The sequence below is a fragment of the Neophocaena asiaeorientalis genome, unplaced genomic scaffold (assembly GCF_003031525.2).
Source record: "Neophocaena asiaeorientalis asiaeorientalis breed wild unplaced genomic scaffold, Neophocaena_asiaeorientalis_V1.1 scaffold4, whole genome shotgun sequence".
In the NCBI taxonomy this organism is placed as follows: domain Eukaryota; kingdom Metazoa; phylum Chordata; class Mammalia; order Artiodactyla; family Phocoenidae; genus Neophocaena; species Neophocaena asiaeorientalis.
The window spans coordinates 3,354,805-3,380,833 of NW_020173682.1; the positions used below are offsets into that span (position 1 = coordinate 3,354,805).

The 26,029-nt window shown below is 39.0% G+C and overlaps 1 protein-coding gene across 2 annotated transcripts in view; it reads left to right on the forward strand.

Moving 5' to 3' along the window:
• The window catches only part of EPC1 (enhancer of polycomb 1), a 93,691-nt gene extending 68,137 nt beyond the window's left edge, over window positions 1-25,554 (forward strand). For both annotated transcript variants that reach the window (XM_024750041.1, XM_024750040.1), the window contains exons 3-14: window positions 6,635-6,780; window positions 7,183-7,389; window positions 7,766-7,914; window positions 8,812-8,971; window positions 9,981-10,157; window positions 10,245-10,334; window positions 10,421-10,569; window positions 12,163-12,515; window positions 20,283-20,401; window positions 21,401-21,542; window positions 21,652-22,015; window positions 24,180-25,554. In XM_024750041.1, the coding sequence (XP_024605809.1) occupies window positions 6,635-6,780; window positions 7,183-7,389; window positions 7,766-7,914; window positions 8,812-8,971; window positions 9,981-10,157; window positions 10,245-10,334; window positions 10,421-10,569; window positions 12,163-12,515; window positions 20,283-20,401; window positions 21,401-21,542; window positions 21,652-22,015; window positions 24,180-24,252 (2,129 nt within the window). In that variant the 3' untranslated portion in view covers window positions 24,253-25,554. The remainder of the gene's footprint in view (window positions 1-6,634; window positions 6,781-7,182; window positions 7,390-7,765; window positions 7,915-8,811; window positions 8,972-9,980; window positions 10,158-10,244; window positions 10,335-10,420; window positions 10,570-12,162; window positions 12,516-20,282; window positions 20,402-21,400; window positions 21,543-21,651; window positions 22,016-24,179) is intronic.
• Window positions 25,555-26,029: the final 475 nt, after the last annotated feature.

Below are 26,029 nucleotides of genomic sequence, written 5' to 3' on the forward strand. Positions count from 1 at the left end.
TCTGCAAAGAAACCTGCTGAGGTTTTGATAGAAATTGCACTTAACCCTATAGATCATTGTAGGGAGAGCTGACATCTTTCCTGTGTTGAGTCTTCGATCCCACAACCACCGTGTGACCCTCCAAGTATTTAGGTCTTCTTTGATTTCTTTTATAAAGTTGACACTTTTAAATTTTCATCATAGAGAGCCATGGTTTTTTAGTACTCTCTTTTAGATTTATACCTGTTTTCTTTGGAACAATTGAAAATGGTATTGCACTTTTGATTTTGGTTTCCACTTTTTCATTGTATACAGAAATGCAGCTTAATTGTATGTTGAGCTTATGTCCTGTGGCCTTAACTGAAATTACATATTAGTTCTTGGAGATGTTTGCAGATTCCTTGGGATTTTCTGAATGGAAAATCATGTCGTAGTCTGCAAATAGAAATGGTTTTGTTTTTCCTTTCCAACCTGTATGTCTTTAATTGCTCTTTCTTGCCTTAGTATAGTGGTTAGAACTTGAATATGATTTTAAAATAAGAATGGTGAGAGCAGACATCCTTGCCTTGTTCCTGATCTTAGAAGGAAGGAATTTAGTCTTTCACCATTAAGTATTATGTCACCTGTAGGGCGGTTTCTTTTTGTAGTTGCTTCTATGAGATTGAGGAAGTTCCCCTGTATTCCTAGGGTACTGGGAGTTTGTATCATGACTGTTGAATTTGTCAAATGCTTTTTCTGCATCAATTGATAAGGCCATGTGATTTTTTTTTTTCCTTCTTTAGCCTTTGATATGATAGGTTGATTGGTTGGTTTTCAAATATTGAACCAGCCTTGCATACCTAGAATAAATCCCACTTGGCTGTGGTGTATTATTTTTTTCATACATTGTTGGGTGGGATTTTATTGAGGAGTTTTGCATCTAAATTCATGAAAGATATTGGCCGGTAGTCTTTCGTGTTTGTGTGTGTGTGCTCTGCCTTGTCAGGTTTCGGTATCAGGGTAATACTGGCCTCATAAAACAAGTTGGGAAGTGTTCCCTCTTATTTTCTGGAAGAAATTGTGTAAAATTGATGTTAATTCTTTAAAAATTGGTATTGGCTTTTAGTATACTACAATACACAAGAAAAGGCTAGTTATACTGTAAATTTCTGCAAAGTTAAAATTGAATCTTGAATGCCAGGTGGTCTAAGAAGTTGCTTATGAAGGGTACATTGCCTTGAATTATGTATGTAGACTGGTTCATTTCAATTCTTATAATTTCTATTTTGTAAAACTCTTAAACTAATTTGCACAAACTGCTCCTTGGAGTTTTAAAGATGATAATTAGTATTGCCTAAAAAAGTAATGATAAACACGTTTGAGAATTATTGCCTGTTATATTCTCCTTCCACCCCCAGAGTTACAATGCATATTACTTAATAGGCTCTGGGAATCTCGCAGTTAAAAAAGAAAGTTTCTTTTAACCCAGCATTTTCAAAATATATTCATTACATGTTATCTGTTAACATTTCATTGAACATTTATTTGGAAAATCTCAACGTTTTTCTTGTCTTTTAACAGGCTTAGGAAAGAGCATAATTTTCTCCTGTCAGAGCTGTAAAGGAAGAAACCTGTATTAAAACCATCATCCCCTTCTTATAGTTCCAAACTGTGGTTACTTTTCTAAACTATTTCAGAGTGCTATTCAACATCTCCTGCTCCACAGGGTCTTAATGCTGTTTCTCTTTTGATTGCTGATCTGGAAGCCTTCTAGATTGTACAGCTAGGACTTCTCCTTTCCTATTCATACTGGCAGAAAGGACAAAAACAGTTCTGACCAAGATAGGCAGGAACAATTCTCTCTCCCCCTTCCCCTTTGCACTCGGGTCTCAAGGTTCTCTCCTGTTAATCCTCAAAGGAAATCTTTTCTTATCAGGCAGTCTTGGTGTATATTTGAATATGTATATATGTGTGTGTATAGATACAGATCTGTGCATTTCCGGTTCTGTCCACTGGTAGAGCCAAGAAGCAAAAAATACTCAGTAGCAATAAGCACACCTAGCACCTATTCCCTGATCTGTTCCCTGCTAAATAGGGCCAAGAATATGCAGAGAAATGGCTGATCCCAGGGCTGGGGCAGGGTAAGTACAAGATAAACCTGGGACATCTTGTTATACCAGAAATTAAGAACTCACAAACTGGCAGAGGCATATCCACTGGCTAATTTGGGGACATTGTAAGCAGTGAACGACTTAATAAACATGGAAAACGTAGGAATTCATTATCACCACACTGGTAATAAGCCGTGCTAAATGGGGGCTTATTACTATTACCAGAAGTGTAGTCTCGTGGTTTTACAGTACAGAATGTCAAGAGCTGAACGGTGCTGTGCGAAGAGACTGCTGGAGAATCATCTTCGCACTAAGTGCGACCGAGATTGAGCCACACAAGAATCGCCAGTGTGTGCTCGCTGTAAGGGGAAATTCTCATGAGGGTCAGGACATTTCCATGGCCTTAAACTCTCCCCACAAACTGCTCATCAGTTACGGCGGCAGGTGGGGGCGGCAGTTACACGGTGGGGTAATGGGGCAATATCTTGACTGGTGGTCACAGTTATCACCACTTACGAGAAACAGGTGAACATCATGTGCCTCTAGGTGTGAGACCCCGGAAAGGACTAAGAATAAAGCCGAGTGGTGTGGCGGCTAAGAGAGTGTAACCAATCACAGCGGGGAAAATCCCACAGACGCAGAGTGAGCAACCTGCTAGTAGTGGGAACGGTAATACTCCTGAAACAGACATCATCAGTGTCCTAAAAGACAGCGGAAGGCTGTGGAAATGTTCCAAAGTAAAGGAGGCTAAAGAGACGCCAGGAAAAATCATACCTGATCCCAGCGTGGTCGTGTACTGTAGTGGGAAATGTTACGAATTATTGGATCAGCTGGCAAAAGTGGAATATAAAGTTGACGACTGTACTGTGATTATGTGGAAACACACTCTGAAGTATTTAGCAGGAAAGAGCCATTATGAAGGTAATTTACCCTCTGGTGGCTCAAAATTGTGTGGGGTGTGTGCGGTGTGTGTGTATACACATGGAGGGGGAGAGGACACACACATGCAAGTGACAAAGCAAATGGAGTACAATTTTAACAGCAGGTGAATCTGGGTAAAGGATATGCAGGTGTCCCTTGTGCTGTTTTTATTTGGAGGCTTTTATACGTTTGAATTTATTTATAAATAAAAAGATGTTTAAAAAACAGATCTTTATAGAGCCTCCTTTTGTTTATTACCTCTCAGAACAGATGTATCCTTTCTTTATGCCCTGAATCTGAAAGATTACATTTTCTCCTTCCCTTTCCCCATTATTCTTCTGGTTTTACTTTCTCACAGATAAAATCTATAGCATCAACCAACCATGCAGATATAGCAGAACTTTATCTACAAAGGACTTCATATGTAGGATTTCAAATCTTTCAGATCTGGGATTCTCTGTTTACTGTCCCCAAGTACATTCTAGAAGTGACTCAGTAGTTTATAAATATAAAGAAGTTGAAGAATTTCATGATCTAGCTAGCCAGTGATCGCTTTTGTCTTCTTAGGTCCAAGCAAGGATGTCAAATACCTACCACCGCACAGTAAATACCACTATTACGATGGTCTTTTCTGCTGCCCAGAATTTATTCCAGGGTCTTTGCAACTAGCTGTTACCAGTCACGGGGAGCTAGTGCTTGAGCGGAAACCTGTGTGCCCTCCCTGCTCTGGGAGGTTTCTCCTCAGCCTCGAATACTGTGCCTTCTTTTCCATCAGGAGTTCTATTCTGTTCCCAGTCTACGTTTTGTGCCATTTTGGGGACCCAAATACCCTTTCACTATTTGCTTCCTGTAATTTAAAAATGCTGCTTGGAGTTATGGACATACCTACCTGTGCACACTTAGTATGAGCTGTAATATGGCATTTGTTACATAGACTTTTATATGCATTTCGCCTTTACTACTGGATTCTAAGCCCAGTGGTTTGTACCACTTTGTATCTCCTTTAAAATAATCTAATCAATTTACGTGTACTGTTGTGTTCTTTTTATTAGGTTTATTTTCTATAGAATTTCCTCCTCCATCTCTATAGAATACTGTATTTTGTTTACCCGTATACATATCTGGGTTTATCTCTAGCAGAATGTTTTAAAGAGTCCCCTTCTGCTGTATGTTTCCCATAGTTAACAATCATTGGCTAACTAGGGCTCACTGTAATTGGTAGAACTCAATTAGAAGAGGCAGCTCATTTGCCTGTTTCTCTTTAGACCTTGTTTTTTGCACTCAGTAACATGGCCCAGGAAATTTGAAGATATTCCTGTTTCTAGAACCATGATACATATGTTACATCTTTTTTTTTTTTTTTTGCTGTACGCGGGCCTCTCACTGTTGTGGCCTCTCCCATTGCGGAGCACAGGCTACGGACGCGCAGGCTCAGCGGCCATGGCTCATGGGCCCAGCCGCTCCGCGGCATGTGGGATCTTCCCGGACCGGGGCATGAACCCATGTCCCCTGCATCGGCAGGCAGACTCTCAACCACTGCGCCACCAGGGAAGCCCCATATGTTACATCTTTATCAGCTGCAGCTGAGCTGTCAGTTGGACATTTGGCTGAAGCCAAATTACACTTCAATCATTGGCTGTGGTTTTTTGGTCAAATGAAATCCTAAAGTGAGTTTTTACATGTTAGCTTTTCTGTAGGGTTTTAATATTTTATATCTGAACAAGATTTGGTTCTCCTCATATTTGAAGGTCTTAGATGTGTTTGCATTAACTAAAGAAAAACTTCTGGCACAGGCAAGAGCAGCCTCTCAGGCACTTGGTAACTTCAGTGGCGAAGACATAGAGCTCCCTAGGGCGGGAGTCTTCCTTTCCCATCTCCTTAATTTGTTGGATGTGACTTGTCATTGATGATATAAGGTATGCCAGAAGTATGTCAAGTGTATTTTGATAATGCATAAGTAAGGTGATACTAGGTAGGCTTGTTTAGTTTTTATGAATAATTAAGCTTTGTAAATGTGATTTGCTCTAAAAGAAAAATAAATTTTATAGTGGAGGGTGCCAAAGCAATGTATGAACGAGACCCTAAACACGTATAAAATACACCCTTAAGTAGGCAGAACATTGATAGTTGGGCCTTATCAGTTTGGCTTTCTGGATTATCTGGATCACCACTCTTTAATAGAACTTTCAGTGATGATGGAAATGTTTTTATAATCTGTAGCATCTGGTAACAGCAGTAACCACTAGCCACATGTAATACTTAGCACTTGAAATGTGGCTACTGAATTTTGCATTAAGTTAATTTAAATCTAATTGGTCATACGTGGCTAGTGGTTACTCCACAGATGTGGATTTTTTTGGTTAGGGACAAAACAAGAAGTGTGTTTGATCCAACAGTTGGTTTTTTTTTTTTTTGCGGTACGCGGGCCTCTCACTGTTGTGGCCTCTCCCGTTGCGGAGCACAGGCTCTGGACGCGCAGGCTCAGCGGCCATGGCTCACGGGCCTAGCCACTCCGCGGCATGTGGGATCTTCCTGGACCGGGGCACGAACCCGTGTCCCCTGCATCGGCAGGCGGACTCCCAACCACTGCGCCACCAGGGAAGCCCATTAATCCAGCAGTTTTAAACCACTTGGGAATCTCCAAAACCTCTGTTTACATTGCAACAGCAAACAGAATTAGATGGTGGAAAATCATTGAAGGGCTGATGGTGCAGGAAACATGGGTGCAGAGAGGGTAACTTATAGAGATTTTTATGAAGGATCTGAATATTCATTTATTTTAATTAGGAATGTTACAGAAGTGTGATACAGGTGAAAATGAAGCGTTATAGTTGTACAAATATTCGTTGGGTTCCTATGGGCCAGATACTGCTGTGTCAGTCTTGAAGCAGGGGTAGCACATGTGGGGCAGGCAGAGTCCCCCCCCTTGTTCCTGTCACAGATGTCACCACGCTGACTGCAGATGTTTTCAGGGTTTTTTCCCACTTGAATAGAGCCAATATCCAAATGCTTTTCAGTAGAGCACTGCGTGCAGTTGGTGTACAAGATGAACATGTTCACTGCCTCTGCACTGACGTACAGAGATGGATAAGACACAGTGCTTCCTCTCTGGGAGATCAAGCACATTCGAGTGCTTAACAAATAAGATTGTAAAGTAAAAAGGGGAGTGATCTAGAACAGGCTTTTTTAAAAAAATTATTTGTTTATTTATTTAAATTTGGCTGCGTTGGGCCTTTGTTGCTGTGTGCTGACTTTCTCTAGTTGTGGCGAGCGGGGCTACTCTCCGTTGTGGTGCACGGGCTTCTCGTTGCAGTGGCTTCTCTTGCTGCGGAGCACGGGCTCCAGGCGCCTGGGCTTCAGTAGTTGTGGCGCACGGGCTTAGCTGCTCCGCGGCACGTGGGATCTTCCGGGACCAGGGCTCGAACCCGTGTCCCCTGCATTGGCAGGCGGATTCTTAACCACTGCACCATGAGCGAAGTCCCTTCTTTCTAAACTTAAGTGTGGGAAGCTTAGATTGTTTGTGAGTCTGAAAACACAGTCTTTCAAAACTCTTTCCTGTTTCTTTAGAGATTGCCCAGACACCCGCTAGAGGCTTTGCCCGTGTGTTCACACAGTAAACAGTTGCTTGTGGTTTCTTCTGTCAGCTTTTAGTTTGGATGCTGAGCAGCCCGATTACGATTTGGATTCGGAAGATGAAGTCTTTGTGAATAAACTGAAGAAGAAAATGGACATCTGCCCACTGCAGTTTGAGGAGATGATTGACCGTCTAGAAAAAGGCAGTGGTCAGCAGGTACAGCTTCATTGTATATATATTAAGTGTGTGTATATGTCTATATAAATCTCTCTTCCATATGGAAACAGTGTAATGCTGGGGAGAGGGTAAGCAAGCAGGCTCCGGACAAGCATGAGTTCATGTCTTATCTCTGCCCGTTACTGGCCTGTGTAATATTCAGCATGTTTAAATTTCTCTGTGCCTCTCTTTCCCCATCTGTAAAATAGATGGATAAACATTGCAGGATTGTTGCAAAAATTAAATAATTTATATACAGCATCTAGCTCATGGTCTGACATGTACAAGGTGCTCAGCATGTCTGTTGTTACTGCTGTTGTTTTGATTGTCATTTAAATTTGCAGGTACTTTTGAGCCTTTTATTTGTATTATGTGAAAATGACGTGATGATTTTACATTTAGCCAGTCAGCCTGCAGGAAGCCAAACTACTGCTGAAAGAAGACGATGAGTTAATTAGGGACGTTCACGAGCACTGGGTCAGACGGAGAAGAGACTGCCGAGGGCCGGCCCTCATCCCAGCAGTGAAACAAGAGAAGCGGGATGGCTCCAGCACAAATGACCCTTACGTGGCCTTTAGAAGACGTACCGAAAAAATGCAGACTCGAAAAGTAAGAGAACCTGGGGAAATTCTGTAGTAATGTTTTTGATGTAAGAAAATTTATTTATAATTATCAGTATCTCAGTATCTGAAGGCTGTGTTTTAATTTGTGTTTAGACAGACTTTCTATATATTGTAATGAAAAATATTAATTTAAAATGTCAGCCTTAAAATTCATTAGAGTTATTAATGATATATTTTAATGTTAATCCATTAAAAACCATATTCAAAATTGATTTCCTGGTAATCCATGTTCCATTTCAGTGTCTTTAAATTCTAATCTCACCCTTCAAATATATATATTCTTATATATCACTAGCTATACTCAGAATGCCAGTAGTCAGAAATGCTTATTGACATTAACCAAAGCGAATTCACATTTACAGAATCGTAAAAATGATGAAGCCTCTTATGAAAAAATGCTGAAGCTGCGTCGAGATCTGAGTCGGGCTGTTACTATTCTAGAGATGATAAAAAGAAGAGAAAAGAGTAAAAGGGAGCTATTGCACTTAACACTGGAAATTATGGAAAAGAGGTAAAGTATATTTTAATAGCATTAGCAGCGTGGTACCATTAGAATTTTGTGTAGAGTTAATTTATGTCCTAAGCAATTATCTGTAACTCCAGAAATATATTCTTTTAATAATAGAGACTGCTGAAATGTGTGCTGTGGTATGCTTTGCATATTTTTACATACGTTCCTCTCTTTATTTTCACTTTTAAAGTGACTGGGTTCAGTAAAATTAAGTTATGCCAGGTATTTACATTTTGGAATCGTATTCTTTTGCCCTTACTTGAGTTGTGTGCAGGGCTGTGAGGGAGAGAACATTTATCACTTCTGAAGCTTTTATTTTATTTACTAGATGGTACTGAATTTTTTCTTAACACTTAACTGAGCTTTTTAACAGGGAAGTATAAAAAGGGGAGAGGGCAAGGCCCATCATCTTAACACTCCGGTAATCCTTTAGCAGGGAGCACAGTGAAAACTTCAAGCCTCACTGCCCTATTTCGTAGTCCCTATTCCCAAAGAAAACCACTAATCAGTTTATTGTGATTCATTTCAGAAAAGTTAGTTTTATAGCACAGGCAACTCAAATTAGCAGAAAGTTCCTCCACACCATTTTAGGCATGGATTTCAACATCTCCACCAAATCTTTCACCAAAATTGCTATGTTAAAATTTAAACCTTTGTTTTCTTTCCCACAGTTACCTATTAATGGTGCCAAGATAAAGCTATAAGCCAAAAAGCAAAAGAAAGAAACAGTAGGAATTACGTAATCTAGTTTTAATAAGCATTCAGCAAATAGTTTACCTGTAATGTTACCTTAGGTCTAATCAGGATTTATAGTTACAGCTCAGTTAGTTATTAGTCGTCACGAGGATGAGTACTTCCTGAGCTAACTTTTTCAACTTCCTTTCTTTGCCATCTCAGGTATAGTCTGGGTGACTACAGTGGCGAGATCGTGTCTGAGGTCATGGCGCAGAGACAGCCCATGAAACCTGCTTACTCCATCCCTGTTGTCCCCCTCACCAACAGCGGCCAGTTCAAACACCAGGAAGCCATGGACGTGAAGGAGTTTAAAGCTAATAAGGTGATAAAAATTTCTGTGGGCGGTAGTAGCTGATAATGTTGAGTGGTATTTTATCACTAGATTCAGAGTGAAAAAGAAAAAATACGTATATAAACTCTGCCGTGAAAGCCAGCTTTTGATTTAAGACTAGCCTTTAGATATAGCAGTAGAACTTGTAAAGAGAAATACCTTATAGTTCAATAATTAACTTTTCTTTAAAAACCGTAATGCCATAAACTGCATAAATCTTGGTATAAATATTTATGTCAGCCGTGATACCTGCCATAATCTTTTTCTTCCTAACAAATATCATTTCAGTCTCTGATCTTTCTTGCCTGTTGCCTGTACCTCAAATTCATACCTCTCTAGCCTCTGCCCTCACCTGCCATACATATTTCTAACATGCGCTGTGTTCATTGCTCTGTCACTCTTGCCTCTGTGTTTTATTCCTGTGTTGTTTCCCTATATAATGATTTCATATCTTTATCCTCTAAAACTGCTCGCAATTCTCTCTCATTGTTTAGCTAGCAAGTCCTTACTACTCTTTATTTTTTTAATATCTCAGCATTATGGATTTATTTTTCACTATGTTAACAGTTATCTGAAGTTTGCTTTGTGTATATGTTTCATTATTACTTTCCCAATATTGATTTGTTAATTCTTTAGAATAAAGACTAGACATCCCTTTTTAAAAATGCTCCCCTAGAATTTTCATAGAAAACTAAGAAACAGATACAGGAGCCAGCAGTAAATACTAATTGTTGTTCAAGGATTTCAGCAGCTGGAGAACTTCTGTTCTCTTCTTTTACTTGATTATGATTATGTTTAGGTTGTAGAAACATATTCCTGTGTTTTCACAGAGACCAACCTCTAAGACTTTACAATAGAAGATGACAAAATGTTAAGGGTCTTGTATCTCTTATGAGTGGGAATGCCTTCATTTTAGCAGTAAACTTATTTTTAAAACTCCCCCCAAACTTTCAGTTTGTTGAACATGGTTTCTAGTGTGTAATTCATGACTGTATTGCAGCAAGATAAGGCCGAGCTTATCCGACCTAAGCGTAAATATGAAAAGAAGCCCAAAGTCTTACCTTCGTCTGCTGCCGCCACTCCTCAGCAGGCCAGCCCCGCCGCGCTGCCTGGCTTCAGCGCTAAAGACCTGAACCAGTATGACTTTCCCAGCTCGGACGAAGAGCCTCTCTCCCAGGTCAGTGTAAGCATTTCTGATTTCTCATGAACACACATGAGGAATGTGGGAAGGCACATGTTCTGACGCACTTCCTTTTATTTAAAGGTTCTGTCTGGCTCTTCGGAAGCTGAGGAAGAGAATGACCCCGATGGTCCTTTTGCTTTCCGTAGGAAGGCAGGCTGTCAGTACTATGCTGTAAGTTTCGGGTTCTCTTTTTAAGTAACAAACTGTTTACCTGGAGCTGACAAAAAAAAAAAATAATTCAGATTTTTCTTTTTAAGCCTCACTTAGACCAAACTGGCAACTGGCCTTGGACTAGTCCTAGCGACGGAGGATTAGGGGATGTGCGATACCGCTACTGCTTGACCACCCTGACCGTGCCCCAGAGGTGTATCGGATTTGCACGAAGACGGGTTGGGCGCGGTGGAAGGTAAGGCCCTTCTGTGTTCCTAGCAGAGGGATGTTTAAACTTAAAGTGAGGTAGTCCTTCTAAAGAGCTCGTTTTGTTCCTGTCTGCTATTCTTAACTGATTTTTTTGACTGAGATACTTCACCACTTTGTTACCTGTTTCTTATACAACCGTAGCTTTTAATGCGTAACTAATGGTTCCCTAATGGATCTGCTTTTCTTCCCAAGATCGAAAGCCTCCGAGATAGATGAAGGCAAGTGTAAATCAGGATAACAAAAAAGTGTTTTAGGAGTTCTGAGAGATATTGAGAAAAAAGGATTAAATAAGCTAAGAAGTGTCATACAACTGGTACACTGAGTTAACTCATCAGTGGAAAGGCTCCAGGGCCCATGCAGGACCTGATCTTGACATCAGCTTGTCAGGACGCCTGCCTTTGTTTAGACCTGATAGAGCCCTTCATACTCTGGGTGCCTTTATGTGTGAAGTTGTGTGTGGGAGGGGGGAGGAGTTGCAGAACACATGAAAGCCAAGGAAAAGAAAGGCACTCGTATAATATTAGTGAAGAAAAATTAAAAGGCAAAACAGGTAAATCATCAAGGTGCTTTGAGGAAGAAAGCTAAGGGTATAATTTACAGTCAGTTAATGACTTACACACATTTCTTTCATTTTTGAATCTTTTTTGTTTGTTTGTGTTTTGGGGGTTTTTTTGCGGTACGCGGCCTCTCACGGTTGTGGTCTCTCCCGTTGCGGAGCACAGGCTCCGGATGCACAGGCTCAGCGGCCATGGCTCATGGGCCCAGCTGCTCCACGGCATGTGGGATCTTCCCGGACCGGGGCACGAACCCGTGTCCCCTGCATCGGCAGGCGGACTCTCAACCACTGCGCCACCAGGGAAGCCCTCATTTTTGAATCTTGATTGCAGTTATTATCACTTCACCGTTAGTTTAGAATTATCCAGTCACTAAAATACATTTTATTAAGCGCTTTTTCAACCTCATCATTATATTGACATCATAGTAGTGAAAATTCTCTACATTGGCTATATTTTATTCGATACTAGCATGAGTCAGTGTTAACATCCTAAGATGGAATCATTTATAAAGTTTATATAAATAAAATGAAAATATATCCTCTCGAGTGGTAGCTTCAAATATTTTGTCTATAAAAAATTTTAATAGTGTAAAATATCCAAAGATCACATACCTTTTACTGCTTTTCTCCTACCCACCCCCTCCAAAAAAAAAAAAAAAAATGAAGTTTTTGCTTAAATAAAGAACAGATGTGTTAGCAATATTTCATGAATGTTTTGGTGCTTTATAATGGAAGTGAAAAATCAAATTCGCTTGTATGCAGTAAAGCCAAATGTAGAACTGTTAGAAGACTCTAGCTGTTGTAAGATGGATGGTATACCTTATTCTTGAAGGCGGATTCCTTTCTTCTTTAATCGAATCATTATAAAGTGAAAGAACCTTAACAGAAATTGAGATTTTAGCCCATAGAGCCAAATAACGAAATAATCAAATTTATAGCTCTTAAATATTCAGTATGAGGTGGCTTTGGGGGACTTGGGGGAGTAGCTGTTTTACATGTCTGTTTGTGCCTTATTTTTAACAGGGTCTTACTGGACAGAGCTCACTCGGACTATGACAGCATGTTTCGCCATCTGGATTTGGAAATGCTTTCCTCACCACAACATTCTCCAGTCAATCAGATTGCCAATACCTCAGAAACAAATACCTCGGACAAATCTTTCTCTAAAGACCTCAGTCAGATACTAGTCAATATCAAATCATGTAGATGGCGGCATTTTAGGCCTCGGACACCATCCCTACATGACAGTGACAGTGACGGAGTCTCCTGTAGAAAATGGTATCGGAGTGTAAGTGGAACAGGAGCAGCACAGCCCGGGACCCAGACATGCAGCGCCTCTGCACAGAGTAAAAGCGGCAGTGGCTCAGCGCACTTCGGTATGTTCATTTGTTACGACGTGCGTTTCTGTAGAAGCACCGGCTTCATCAGTTTTTGGAATATGTGGTCTATTATACTTACAGCTAAAAGTCCTTTTCTCTTAAAATAGAACTTTTTAAAAATCAAGGTTTAAGTATTTATTTGAGTCCTGATTGTACGTGTGTCTTCATTTAAACATTTCCACATACGTAAGATGTTTACTGCTATTTAATATATGACATTTGTTTCCTGGATATACTTTGTGAACTGCCAACCAAGAGCCAACTATTATGTTTCAAATGATAATAAAAAGAAAATGGACCATAAGTTGATAGTGTTTTATATTTGGACACTTTTCTGGTCTTTTACTTAGACTGCTTTAAAGTAAGCCAGCAAGTCGATAGATATACAAGCTTTCTGTGCTTACACATTCATTCAGAATAATTTGTAAGAGGGAAGCTAATTTTTCAAAGAACAACGTTTGTGTAAGGATTATTTTAATAATTTTGGAAACATTTTCAGGTAATACCTACTTTAGCATTAGGCCTACATTGTGAAATGTGTCTAAAATAAATGCCGTCTACTTAAAACATTCTTCAAATTTTAGTTTTCTATTTTAAAGCAAATATCTGTTGTTTGAGGCATGTAGATTATAGCAATTCACTGTCAAAATTGTCATACAGATTTTTATAAAGATGTTTATTCTGTCCCCCTAATTATCTGGTAAGGCTACAGTTAAACCTAATAAATATGAAAATGTGCTTCTTATTCTTGAAGACCTTCAGAAAAGGTTCCATAAACTAATTTATTTGTGGTTAGAAATAAAGTACTTCTGCGAAGCGGAAGTCATTCAGCTCATAAGAAAAACAATAACATTTCAGAAATCAAGTAGAAGATAATCTAACTTAGTCTGAGGCCTACCTAATAGATTATTTATAATCTCATTAATTTCAGAGTCTATATCATGAAGAGTCAGTTTCTCTCTGCTTTTATAGTCTTAAAAATCAAAATGAAGAATTTTTCAGTATGAAGGAGGACATATATTGGTGTGAGTGTAGAGATTTTAATAGTATAAACTTGTAATATGTTTCCCTGATAAAGATTTTTCAGTTGTTTAAAATTCTTTTGAGACTAGACGTAGAAAATTGGCTTGTTCTGTCAATTCCTCGTCTTCTCCAGCTCTTAAAATAAAGTCATATAACTATCCTAAGGCTCTTACAGTGATTTTTTTTAACGTAAATTGTTTTGCCATACTACTTAAGTAAGCATTGATACTGTAAAACTTACTTGATTTGTGTTTGCCAAAGAATATTAAAAGGTGAACATGGAACAGTAGTATTACCAAAAGTATAGCTGAAAAAAATCTTTAATAACCGTATAATTTTCTTTTTAATCATTTCCTTCCCCTGTATATGTGATAAAATTAAATGGGTTTATCAATTTTTTCCTGTTGCATCTAATTGTTTTCAATTTTCCCTTAAATTTTACTAGATCTTCCTGTATACTTAGAGAATAGATACCTGCAGGTTGCTTTAGGGTAGTGCTTCATTCTTTCATGTTTGTGGATATTCCAGAAACCTAAAGCTTTTCTCTTTGTGCTCTATAAAGTATGTAACAGTGGATTCATATCATGTGTAGCTTTATCTTAAGGGAATTCAGCTATAGGCCCCTGGAGAAAAAATTAAAATTTTAGCAGTTCAGATATTATACAGGATTCTAAATAGAGTTGAACTAAAAGAGTGAGCCACGCTGGGAGCGGGAGAAGTGAGTCTATTACTGTTCCTCTTGCAGCGTCAGTGCCTGCATTGCTGCCTCGCTCTGTTAAGCATCTCGTCTTGTCGATGTAATTGTAGTTTTAAAGATTTTTTTTTTTCGTTTGGTGTAGCCCCCAGATACAAACCAAACTGCTCCGTCTGGTATTCAGCCACAGAAACTCTGATCTAGCGTGATGCCAGAGGAAACGCGGCTGTGTCGGGCTTGTTGAAAGGAGGAGATGGACCCGTCGTGGTACACGCTAAAGGAATTTTTAAGGCTTAATTTTTACCACACTGACTTTAGAACTTAACCAGTCATTATATGACCTACGAGTCACCTGATATACTTGCCTGCCGCCTAAGCCAAATATGTGGGTTTTGATTTAGCCATTTTTGATTATTCTATCATTGTTTTAAATATCAATATTTATGTGTATGCTGTGACATAGTGATGCCCTCTGGACTGATTGTCCCTTTTCTAAATAAGCCTCTATAAGGGCCTGTTCTCACTTTGAAACAGGAAATTCTAATGAGGCTGTCAGGAGCCATGTTTTTGGTAAAGGCCTGAGTTCTAACACGCCAGCTTTCGTAGCCTCTGTGTCAGCTGCTGCTTGGAATCTTTTTTGCTTGCTTCCCTGTCTTGGCCATTTTGCAGAGTTGTGCAGTCAGACCAGTAGCCTGGTTAGTGAGTGCTAGAGTGCTTGGGCCTCTGGGTACTGTACAGCAGAATGACACAGTGTTAGAATTTTTGGGACTGGATTTTAGTACGTAAGGATGAATTGTGTATTTTAAATAATCTTTAGTTAATATGTGATTTGGACAGTTTCCAAATACGTTTTTCTATTTTTTTTTATCTACAAAAATATCTTTGGGGAATTCCCAGGCGGTTCAGTGGTTAGGACTTCGCACTCTCTCCCTGCCGAGGGCCCGGGTTCAATCCCTGCCCGGGGAAGTAAAATCCCACAAGCTGGGCGGTGCAGCCAAAAGAGAAAAGAAAAAAAAAAACTTTATTAAAAAAATCTTTGAAAGCTTAGTGTTTGTTCAGTGACTATTCATTTGCATGCGTTTGAGGGGATATCAGATTCAGAATTAATACCTTTTTTCATAATTAGGAAGGACTCTGTAATTCAGAAAGACTGAAAACAGAAAAGTGATTTTAAAACCATTATATGTTCAGGATTTGAATTCCTAGTTCCTGGTGAAATTTCATCAGCATTTTAAGTCATTTTTCCAAACTCCCATATCTACAGTATAGATTTGGTTTATTTTCATAAGTCAATAAGAAATTGTAGCAAGAATGATAGGTTCTAATAAGTCTCAATATCTGTAGCTTACTCAGCAGTGCGGTTTACTTCTATTTGTAGCATAAATTTTTAAAAACATTTTTATTGGAGTGTATAGTTGATTAACAATGTTGTGTTAGTTTCTGCTGTACAGCAGAGTGACTCAGTTATACATATCTACTCTTTTTTTTTTTTTTTTTTTTTGCGGTCCGCGGGCCTCTCACTGCTGTGGCCTCTCCCGTTGTGGAGCACAGGCTCCGGACGCGCAGGCTCAGCGGCCATGGCTCACGGGCCCAGCCGCTCCGCGGCATGTGGGATCTTCCCGGACCAGGGCACGAACCCGCGTCCCCTGCATCAGCAGGTGGACTCTCAACCACTGCGCCACCAGGGAAGCCCCTATCTATTCTTTTTTAGATTCTTTTCCCATATAGGTCATTACAGAATATTGAGAAGAGTTCCCTGTGCTCTACAGTAGGTCCTTATTAGTTAGCATAAAATTTTAATATTACGGTAAAAAAGGAACTCTAGATTTGAACACTGAATATTTTCATTGTTAGAGTTTGTAGATTTGTGGGACCTTACCCTTACCCGGATGTGTTTCAAAACTCAGAATTACTTCCTCAGCAGATTCTGGAGTAACACCCATAGTGAAATACATTAATAGTTCTACAGTCATGTAGTGAAGTGCGAGAGTAGTCACACTCAGTGGAAAGTTTGACCACAAATAACCTCATGTTCAAGATGTTTGCAGCCAAATGAATTCAGGTTTGGTCGTGTTTTGCCGTCATATGAATTACAACAAACTTTTGTTTTCAGATTGGATGTTTTAGGTAACTGATACGTGCTCACGAACCTCCAGTCTGTCAGTTCAGGCTTACTGATGAGACAGTCATACTGTAATACTGTCTGGAGTCATTTCAGTTTATGTTTATTTCTTTATAGTTACCCTTCTCTCCTGTATTAAAATAATTTTCTACCTGTGTACTGCTCAGAGAAACTTCTAATTGAGGAGTATCTTTTAAAACAGGTGTTTGGGTTTGTTGGTTTTGTTTTTTTAACAAAATATACATTTTGGTAATCTAGAATCCATCTTCTCAAACTGAATTCTCAAATTGTTTACTTTTTCCTGAGTACCTGTCACCTCCCTCCCCCCACAGCCCTGCCGCCCCCAGTCATTCCATTGATCTGCTACAGGAATGTGACTTAAAGGCCAGCAGGCTGAGCACTAGGCCATTCCTGGCGCTGGTGTACCTACTACCTGATAGGTCCTTGCATAAGACATGGACTCGTAAAGTTTTAGATTATTTCATCTAAATTCCTACCCCAGAGGATTGTTAGAAGCTACCCACAGAGCGGTGGTTTCTGGCCTCTGCCTCGGCACCTCTAGGGACAGATTAAAATTCAGCAACTTTCTAGATCAGGTTATTCTGCAGTTGGGAGTCTTGTTTAGAAAGTTTGTCCATATATCGAGCAAAAGCTGCCTCCTTAAATTTAAATCCGCAGGTCCTGTTTGCCCTTGGAAGCACACTGAGTACGTTTTCTTGCTCTCCCACATCATAGTGTCCTCCAGATATTTGAAGTCCTGTCGTGCTCCTTCCCTGTTCTCAGCTTTTAATCTTGTCCCTCCCGTGACTCTGCTCCCCTCCCTAGACCCCTGTCTGTCAGATGCTCCATAGATGAGATTTCTTTTAAAGCATGATGCACACTGTTGGTACATAAAAAGTTTGATTATTTTTTGTAAATCGTATTAAATCTAAAACAAACTTTTGTCTATTTCTTTTTATATTTAAAATTTCATTGGCTTGGAGGTAGTTTTGTTTCCCCTTCCACTACTAAATATCTTTGTGACCTCGGATGAAAGTTTCTTCATCTCTAGTGTGAGATTATAGAAGGAAATCACCAAGAATCCCTCCTGATCTAAAATTTTTTGGTCCTTTGAAATGATTCTGATTCTAGGTCTGGTGATCTGTCCACAAAACCACCTTGTCCATCTTTATGTGAATTGCAAACTTGACTACCACACAATATCTGGAGGTAGACATACAACCTAAAAACTTTACCTTGATAGAGATACAGGGAAATATGCTCATTTTTGTTTATTTCCACTTAGCATTTGGTTAGACTTTGCTCAGTTTCCTGTGTAAGTAATAGTGCAAAACCCAGCTCAGATTTTATTTGCCCAAATTTACTGCCTTACCTTTGTCCAAGCTTTCCTACTCATTCATACAGCCTTTTGGATTGGAGTTTTATTTCTCAGAAGAAGTATAAAATCTTAGCATCCCATGGCTTGAAAAGGACTTTAATGATGACTTAATTTAATCTTGTGTATTTCAGATGAACATACTGAGCCCCAAACGATTAAATAACTTGCTCAGGTGAACTCAGCCAGTTATGACAGAGCTGAGAATGAAAGAAAAATCAAGATCTCTTGGCCCCTAGACCCATGGTTTTTATTACCATCACTTCTAGCTTACGTTACTCTGTGCATTTCTTCTAGAACATTTATCAAAAATGTCCAGGGGAAATTTTTATAACTAGACTCTGGAGTATAGAGATATGTAAGAAATAGGCTAACATAGGGATCTAAAATCTCAATGAGCGTTAGTGATCTAAAATGTCAGTTGTATTTTTATTTCTAAATCTGTATTTGGAGGAAGTTAGCAGTTGTTAAAAAAAAGTGAAATTCACAAAACCCTCAGAGACTGAGGACTGAAATGTTGATTTAAATAGGGAAAAAATATTTGGAACCTTTATTCAAATCGATTTCCAATTTAATATTGCCAATGTTTAAATTAAAACAAATACCAGCAGAATTCTGCAAAAGAATATTTTCATTCATATAAATGGAGTTTTGTGTATAGATCTTTACAGTGAATGCTAAATTATTGTTTTCTAGATGTGTAATGACGTGACCTTCCAGAAATGGTCCTTTTTTTTTTTTCTTCTTTTTTTAAGTTTATTAATTATCTCCTACCAGGAAATTCAAGATTTAGGCAACGCACTCAAGCTTAGGAAATTAAAGTAGAAATCACAAAAACGTATTAGCGAACCTATCTAATAAATTAAGGATCTTTAGTTTTAAACAGTTGCTTTTATGGATTTTTTTTCAACATAGAGATATTATTTTAATTATAATCACTCTTTCAGGGCAGCATTTTTTTTTTTTTCAAGTTCTGGTTTAACACGTTTCTGTTATATAGAAATGGTCACGTTGACAGAAAGTTTATGTCAATATTTAGGGATTATCCTATTATCAATAAAAGCTTTTTCCGGTAGAATTCAGATCTGAGAATTACAAACATAGTAGGAAGAGAAACTCATCAAAGGACATATATCAACTAAACAGATTTGTAACACCCAAAATAAGAAAATGAAAAGTAGAATTTTTCCAACAAGCAATTATTTTTTGCCTTTGTAACCCAAGAAATTAGTTCAGCGCAAGTATAAAAGCCTGTGTAAATACTAATAACTTCTGAGGTTTTCTTAAACATTATTTCACAGTTTTCTGATTCGTTCAAAATGTGGTAGAATTTCTACTTAACATCTATCTAAGCATTTTGTAGGTGTCCTAGGCAGAAGCTGTATCCTGGGGGATAAAGATTCTTATGAGTTATAAGTGAAAACTGCAAAACTTGATGAAGTAATATTCTAAAGAAATTATCAAAATGTTTTTAACTAAAGACAACAAATTAGCTGACAGTATTTTGAAAACATTAAACTTCAGATTGAGGAAATATGCATGATTTATAGATTCCCTAGTACCCAGGGATGCATGATAACCCTTTTTTTTTCTGTTTTAAATAGTTCTTACGCAACCATCACAGGCTTCTTAAAAGAAGCCTTAAAGTCAGATGTTGTGATTGTATGTGCTTTTTTTTTTTCTTTTTTTTAAATTGGCAAAAAAAAAAAGGAAAAAGAAAAAGGTTTCCTTTTTAAAAACTGCACACACTTTTTGGGGGAGTAATAAATGAACATTTTTTTGTTTGTTTTTTTTAGAACTGAGCTCTCCATAGACAAACATAAGTAGCATAACACAGTGTCTTTCCTCAGACATCATTCTGTACAGTAAACCAACATAAACATCTCCGTTCTTATTGACTGGATTTTTTCCAGGTGGGTTAATAGGGTGGGGGAAATTAATTAACCTTTGGAGCCTCTTTTCTTCCTGTTAAACTTAAAGGATGGGTTCTTTAAAAAAAAAAAAAAAGTAATAAACCAACAACCTTCTATTTCATATGAAGGAAATTTTTGTAATGACTAAAATTAGAAAATATGTAGAACAATTAGCCTTTCTACACAGATGTGCTAGGGATCGTCTGAATGCATTGGGGCAGTAGTATGAATAAACTAGAAACTGAATGGTGATTATCAGATTTCTTCTCAAGCTCAGTGCAAAGTTGAATTTCAAATAATGCGGATGAAAAAAGCTGGTATTACCTTTTACACTGTCTAGCACAAGTGTCACAGCTTACAAAAAGTAATGGTTTTGAAACTTGGGAAGTGAGCACTTCTCTTTCCTACGTGCAGCTTGGAAAGTTTCATTTTGTTTTTCTTTAAACTCAAGCCACTCTCGTTAAGTGTGGTTATAAACATGCTGAACTTTTCATTCGGAAGTGATCTCTGACAGGATGCTAAAATGCTTTAATCCTGCGCACATTTGTTCTTAAATGCTAAAATTTGTTTTAGTGTGCTATACGATGTGTGTGATAGCGGTGCCTTTTTATAAAGTGTTTTCTCATTTTATGTTCAGCATTTACAGCCGAACAATACCAGCAACATCAGCAGCAGCTGGCGCTCATGCAGAAACAGCAGCTTGCACAAACTCAGCAACAGCAAGCAAGTAGTAGTTCCTCCGCCACCGCGTCACAGGTGAGGGACTTGTCTGTCTCATGATTACCCCTCGTGGTTTCCCACCAGAGCTCATCTCTAATTACCAACTGCTGTCATAGAGCCTTGCACCTAACCAGCAGAAAAGTGGCTTTCACCTGAATCTACATCATAGCCACTCTGTACAGGGTTTAGAAAGAACGTTACAGGTGAGTATAGAAGCTGTTGCCCTCTGCTTCCTATTTTAAAAAGTAAAACTAAAAAGCATAGTCAGATGAGACGGAGACCCTGTCTTCCAGTCTGACCTGTAGTCTGTGAACGTACCTCTTTAATATACAACCCCACCCAGCTCTCTATGTGGAGAGCTTTAATTATTATTAAAATTTATGCTCAAATAACCTCTTTTGCTATCAAATCACTTTTGAACTTAAAGCGTGATAAATGTTTGCCACTTAAACATATTTAAGGCTTAACTAAAGGCTGAGATTCGTGTTTCTAAGCATCTTAGAGGAAAAATTCATTAAAAAAAATCCAAGGCGCTTCTTAATTTCTAGGCTGAGTTAGAATGTGATGTTTTGTTCCTTCTCTTCTAAAGGGAGAGTTATCTTACTGTCCCAAACGTGCCTCTGGTCGCGTGTGTATATGTATGTGTAAGTTAGATGAAGGAAGTTTTACATACTTATTCAGATTATATGAATTGATTCATCCATTGACTCATTCATTGCAAATCACTGAAGTGTTTTACTAGCATATTTCGTGTCCAGCACTTTGTGTTGGAGGTTTACTGTTTCCACCTTATGAAAGGTTTATTTTGGTAATTCCATATTATATATTGTCACATAAGAAGATCAAAATTCATAATACTTGAGTTATAAGATGATTTGAACATTAATCAAATTTATGCCTGTCAGAGAGATGAAGCTATTTCAGTGGTTTGCAACTTTCATTTATATTCAGACTGATTTTGGTAACCTGTGTGGCTTTAATAATAATTTGAGACTAAGTGATGCTGATTAGATTTGTTCTGTATTTTCTTTTTAGGGTTTTGTTTCCAAGACTTTGGATTCTGCCAGCGCTCAGTTTGCTGCTTCTGCTTTGGTGACATCAGAACAACTGATGGGATTCAAGATGAAGGAGGATGTGGTGCTTGGAATCGGGGTGAATGGCGTCCTTCCAGCCTCAGGTAAAAGGATAAAGACGTTTAAGGTGTTTTGATAGTGTTTGTAACGTACGTCTGTAATAAACAAGGAGCAGAGTTGTGGTTGTTCAGCTGCTTCTTTCCTTTTCCCTAGGAGTATACAAGGGCTTACACCTCAGTAGTACTGCACCCCCGGCACTTGTCCACACGAGTCCGTCGACGGCAGGGCCAGCTTTGCTACAGCCTGCGAGCGCGACGCAGGCAGCGGGTTCCCACAGTGCACCGAGTCACCCAGTGACTGCTGCCAGTTCTGCAACAACTCAGGTTCTGATTGGGAACAACATCCGATTAACTGTACCTTCGTCAGTCGCCACTGTAAACTCTCTTGCCCCCATAAACGCACGACACATACCTAGGACTTTAAGTGCTGTCCCATCGTCTGCCTTAAAGCTGGCTGCCGCAGCAAACTGTCAAGTTTCCAAGGTCCCGTCTTCATCCTCCGTAGATGCAGTTCCACGGTGAGTATACTTAAACCCAAAGTGTTTGAAAAATATGAAATCTGACTTAACTTCCCTGGCATTGCTCTCTACTTATTTCTTTGTGTTTTTTGCTCTTTTCCTTATATACATTAAAAATGTATAGATGAGAATTCCTTATATATGTAAGAACTAAACAGATAAATGTTGTAATTCAGTATTGCTGAGAATTTGAACTTTCAAGGGAGTATAGTGAATATTGCATCTATGATTGGGACATGACTTAGTATAATAAGAGCTTATAATATTCTCACTCTTTATTTCACCTTTGGATCGAAGGAGTTCTCTTTAGAATGTTTCTTTTGCTTATGATTTCTTCCACAGCTTCTCACATAGACAGAATTGATAAAACCCGCCATGGCTAGTACACTAATTAAGCCTCTCTTTTTTTTTTTTTTGTTTTTTTTGTTTTGTTTTGTTTTGTTTTTTTTAATTAATTTATTTATCTTTGGCTGTGTTGGGTCTTCGTTTCTGTGTGAGGGCTTTCTCTAGTTGCGGCGAGCATGGGCCACTCTTCATCGCGGTGCGCGGGCCTCTCACTGTCGCAGCCAAGCCTCTCTTAATAATGTAAATAATGTAAAGGGTTACAGTATTCATGCCGGGTCAGCTTTTAATCAAACCATTATTTTCTATGCTAACTTGTTTTCTTAGGTTTCAGTAGACAGTTTAGAATGTTTGCTCAGGCTCTATTCTGTTTTAAATATTAACGGGAATTAAAATCTTGCTGTCTACTTGAGGGGAAACAAAAAGAGAAAGACAGGAGTTTTCAGTTGAGTTAGAAGATGAGCATAAAAGTGTGAAAAGTTAAATAATATTAATTGTAAGTAATAGGTAAAAATTGTTCTAGAGATATCACAAAATATAATATGCTTGTCAAATTAGCATGTATAGAGTGTGGCTGTAATTTCCATATAAGAGATATTTTTTATACCAGGGATATTCTGGGAATGTTCTACCAAAAAAAAAAAAAAAATCAGATTTCATCTTGGCTGGGCAGAAGGGAGGAAGAAAAGAGTTGGGGAAATACGTATGTGTTTCAGAGGTTACCAAGTAACCTAGTTTGTCTAGAGATTTGGGAAGATTAGTGGTAGAGGTTGGAGTGGTTGGCGGCCGGACTGTGAGGCGTCTTGGCTGCCGCTCTGACGCGTAGACTTCCTCAGCTGGCAGTGGCCCAGGGCGGGAGCAGGCTTCGTAGCAACAGACTGCAGCCATTGGTTTCTGGACCCGTGCATCCCTTCTGCTTCTGAACTTACGTGGTAGTCACATCTGCTCAGTGCTTATCCATTCTTAATATTCTGGGTCTAGTCATAGCTAGCCAAACAACTATAGCTCTTACTTAAATATATAATACGTGGTTTTCATCACGACAGAATTATATAACCACGGGAGACTCAGAGTGTAAGGGAAACGTTCGCATCACTTACTTTAGCCCCTCTGTTTAAAGGTGAGGGAGCTGAGTTTGCAGGGCAGAAATTGAGACACATGTAGAGAACAAACATATGGACACCAAGGGGGGAAAGCCGCGGGGGGGTGGGGATGGTGGTGTGATGAATTGGGCGATTGGGACTGATGTGTATAAAATGGATGACTAATAAGAACCTGCTGTAAAAAAAAAGTAAATAAGTAAATAAGTAAGTTAAGTAAGAACTGAGACCCAGAGGAGGAACTGAGCTCCCAGAGCACGTCGGCAGTCGAGGGGCAGGGGCAGCGGGGACCCTGGTCTTCTGATTGCTCAGCTCCACGTAGAGAAAAAACTCGGACTTTAAAAGTCCTGACATAAATGACCTTCACTCACATTGTTCCTTTTTAAAACTCTTAGGAAAGGTTTAATAGAGGAAGAGATTGAAACTATAAACTAAAGCTTGGTTATTCTTTATGTGTTGTAACATCTAGGTTGCTTGGGTGCTGCTACAGGTTTGTTGGTAACGTAGCTGACCATGGAATGTGCAGCGGACACAAGCCTGACTTCCAGTTGTGTGTTCCTAATAATAAATCGTAAAAGTTCATATTCCTCTACTTGCTATCCTGTCCCAAAAGAGTCAGATCTCTCTCTATTATTAAAAACATTTAAACTTTTTATTGGGAAGATCATCTTGATTTGTTAAATTGATTGCAGATAAGTAATTTATTGAACTTTTTTCAACAGGGAAAATCACGAATCAGAAAAGCCAGCACTAAACAACATAGCAGACAATACAGTAGCGATGGAGGTGACGTAGCTTCCTCAGGAGTGGAGCCGCAGCCTGGGGACTTGATTAGGTGCTATGCATCAGTAGCATTTTGAATGCAAGGGATGATGGAATGCAGCACATGCGTTTCTGTGGCAGCTGTGGGGACTTGACAGCAATGCTCATCTCTCATGCTTCAATTTTTCTTTTCTTACTGTTAATAGGGGAAAAAATCAACATCTGTAAATTAAGAATACAGCAATTACCTGTACAGTACTGCATATTTGTAATACCCTTGTATATATGTTACTTGAATACAGAGATGTTCATTTGTGATGCTTTGCACTTGGGGGTGGGGGGGAGGGAAATAAATTGCAACAAAGAGTGTGAGATGTGAGAGTGTAGAGATGAGGTGTCATCACATCATGTGCATGGTGCAGAACCTGCTGTTTTATCTATTTATTGTGCCGTGTTTACAGTTTTGTACACTGTACCTTCATTGGTTCCTGTGCTGTAGTAAATGTGTTAGGTAGCTGTGGACTCCTTGGTATTTTGTAAATGGTATAACATAACTTGGTTCCCCTCTGGGTCCCTGAGTTTTCTGTGTATCATGTGAAAAAAAAATGGTGACATACATACAGAATTTTACAAAAAAAAAAAAAAAGGCATCAGTTTTTAAAAAATGGGGAATGTACTGTTAAATGGGGATCTTCCTGGTCTACTATCATTAGGACAAGTAACGAGCTAAAAATGAAGTCTCTTGAATCTTCCCATCCCCACCTGCCCACAGAGCTGTGGGCAGTTTCTGGTACTTAAAGCACTAATGTCATGTTGCTGCTCTGCAAACAGCCCAGTAGTCCCATTTCCTTCCACACCAGAAAGTGTTAAATCAAGTATGCAGATGGAGTCCTTACAACTGGAGTTTATGTTGTCTTGCCCTTTTTTTAGCACAAGAAAAAAATTGTACTTTTTTATTGTCGAATTGTTTCAAAGACTTCATGCTTTACTTGTTCTTACAAAAAGGATATAAGGGAGAAGAATGCAGTAATTGCTGTACGTGTATCACCATTCCAGTTTCTAAAAACAGCCAGCCAGCTTTTCTCCTTCTAAGACTCTCCAGAAGGCTGCGAGGCCAGAACCACAAATATCGGGTGCCTTCCTTTGGAAATATTTGACCTCTCTTCTGTGAAGAGAATGGTACTTAACAGACTACTACTAGTGCTTTGTCAGTACCGAAGTCTGAATGCCCAGTCCAATGGCATACATTATCCTTAAGGTTTTTAATCCCACCTGGAAAAGTTGTGATAGAATTCTCACAAAATAAACCCAGGGCATTACATGTTGACAAACTAATGTGTAGTGGTCGTTTGCTTTTCTTTTCAAGCCGAGAACTTTTGTGTGACTTTAATTAAAATCATTCAGTAAAGGTGGGGGCAGGGCCGGTCATGAAAACGTGAGCAATTACTTTCCAGTTCATTTTTTTCAACAATTATTTATTGAATGATTACCTAGTATGCTTGGGACTGTTTTAGGTCCTACTACAGTGAAAAAATTTCCTGCCCTCATGGAATTTATAATTTCATTGAGTGATAAAAACAAGATGAATATGTAAAATTTAAATTGTATTATGGTAAGTATTTGGGGGGAAGGTAAAGCAAGGAGAGGGGAGAAGCAGTGCCAGGATGGGGTGGAGGTCGCCGTTTCCGGTAGGGTGGGCAGAGAAGTGCCCACAGAGATGATGGGGCAAGGGGGGTGGAGAGGATACATACATACAAGGGTCGGGGTGTGCCTGGTTTGCTGAAGGAACAGCAGTGTGGCTCTGGCGCGC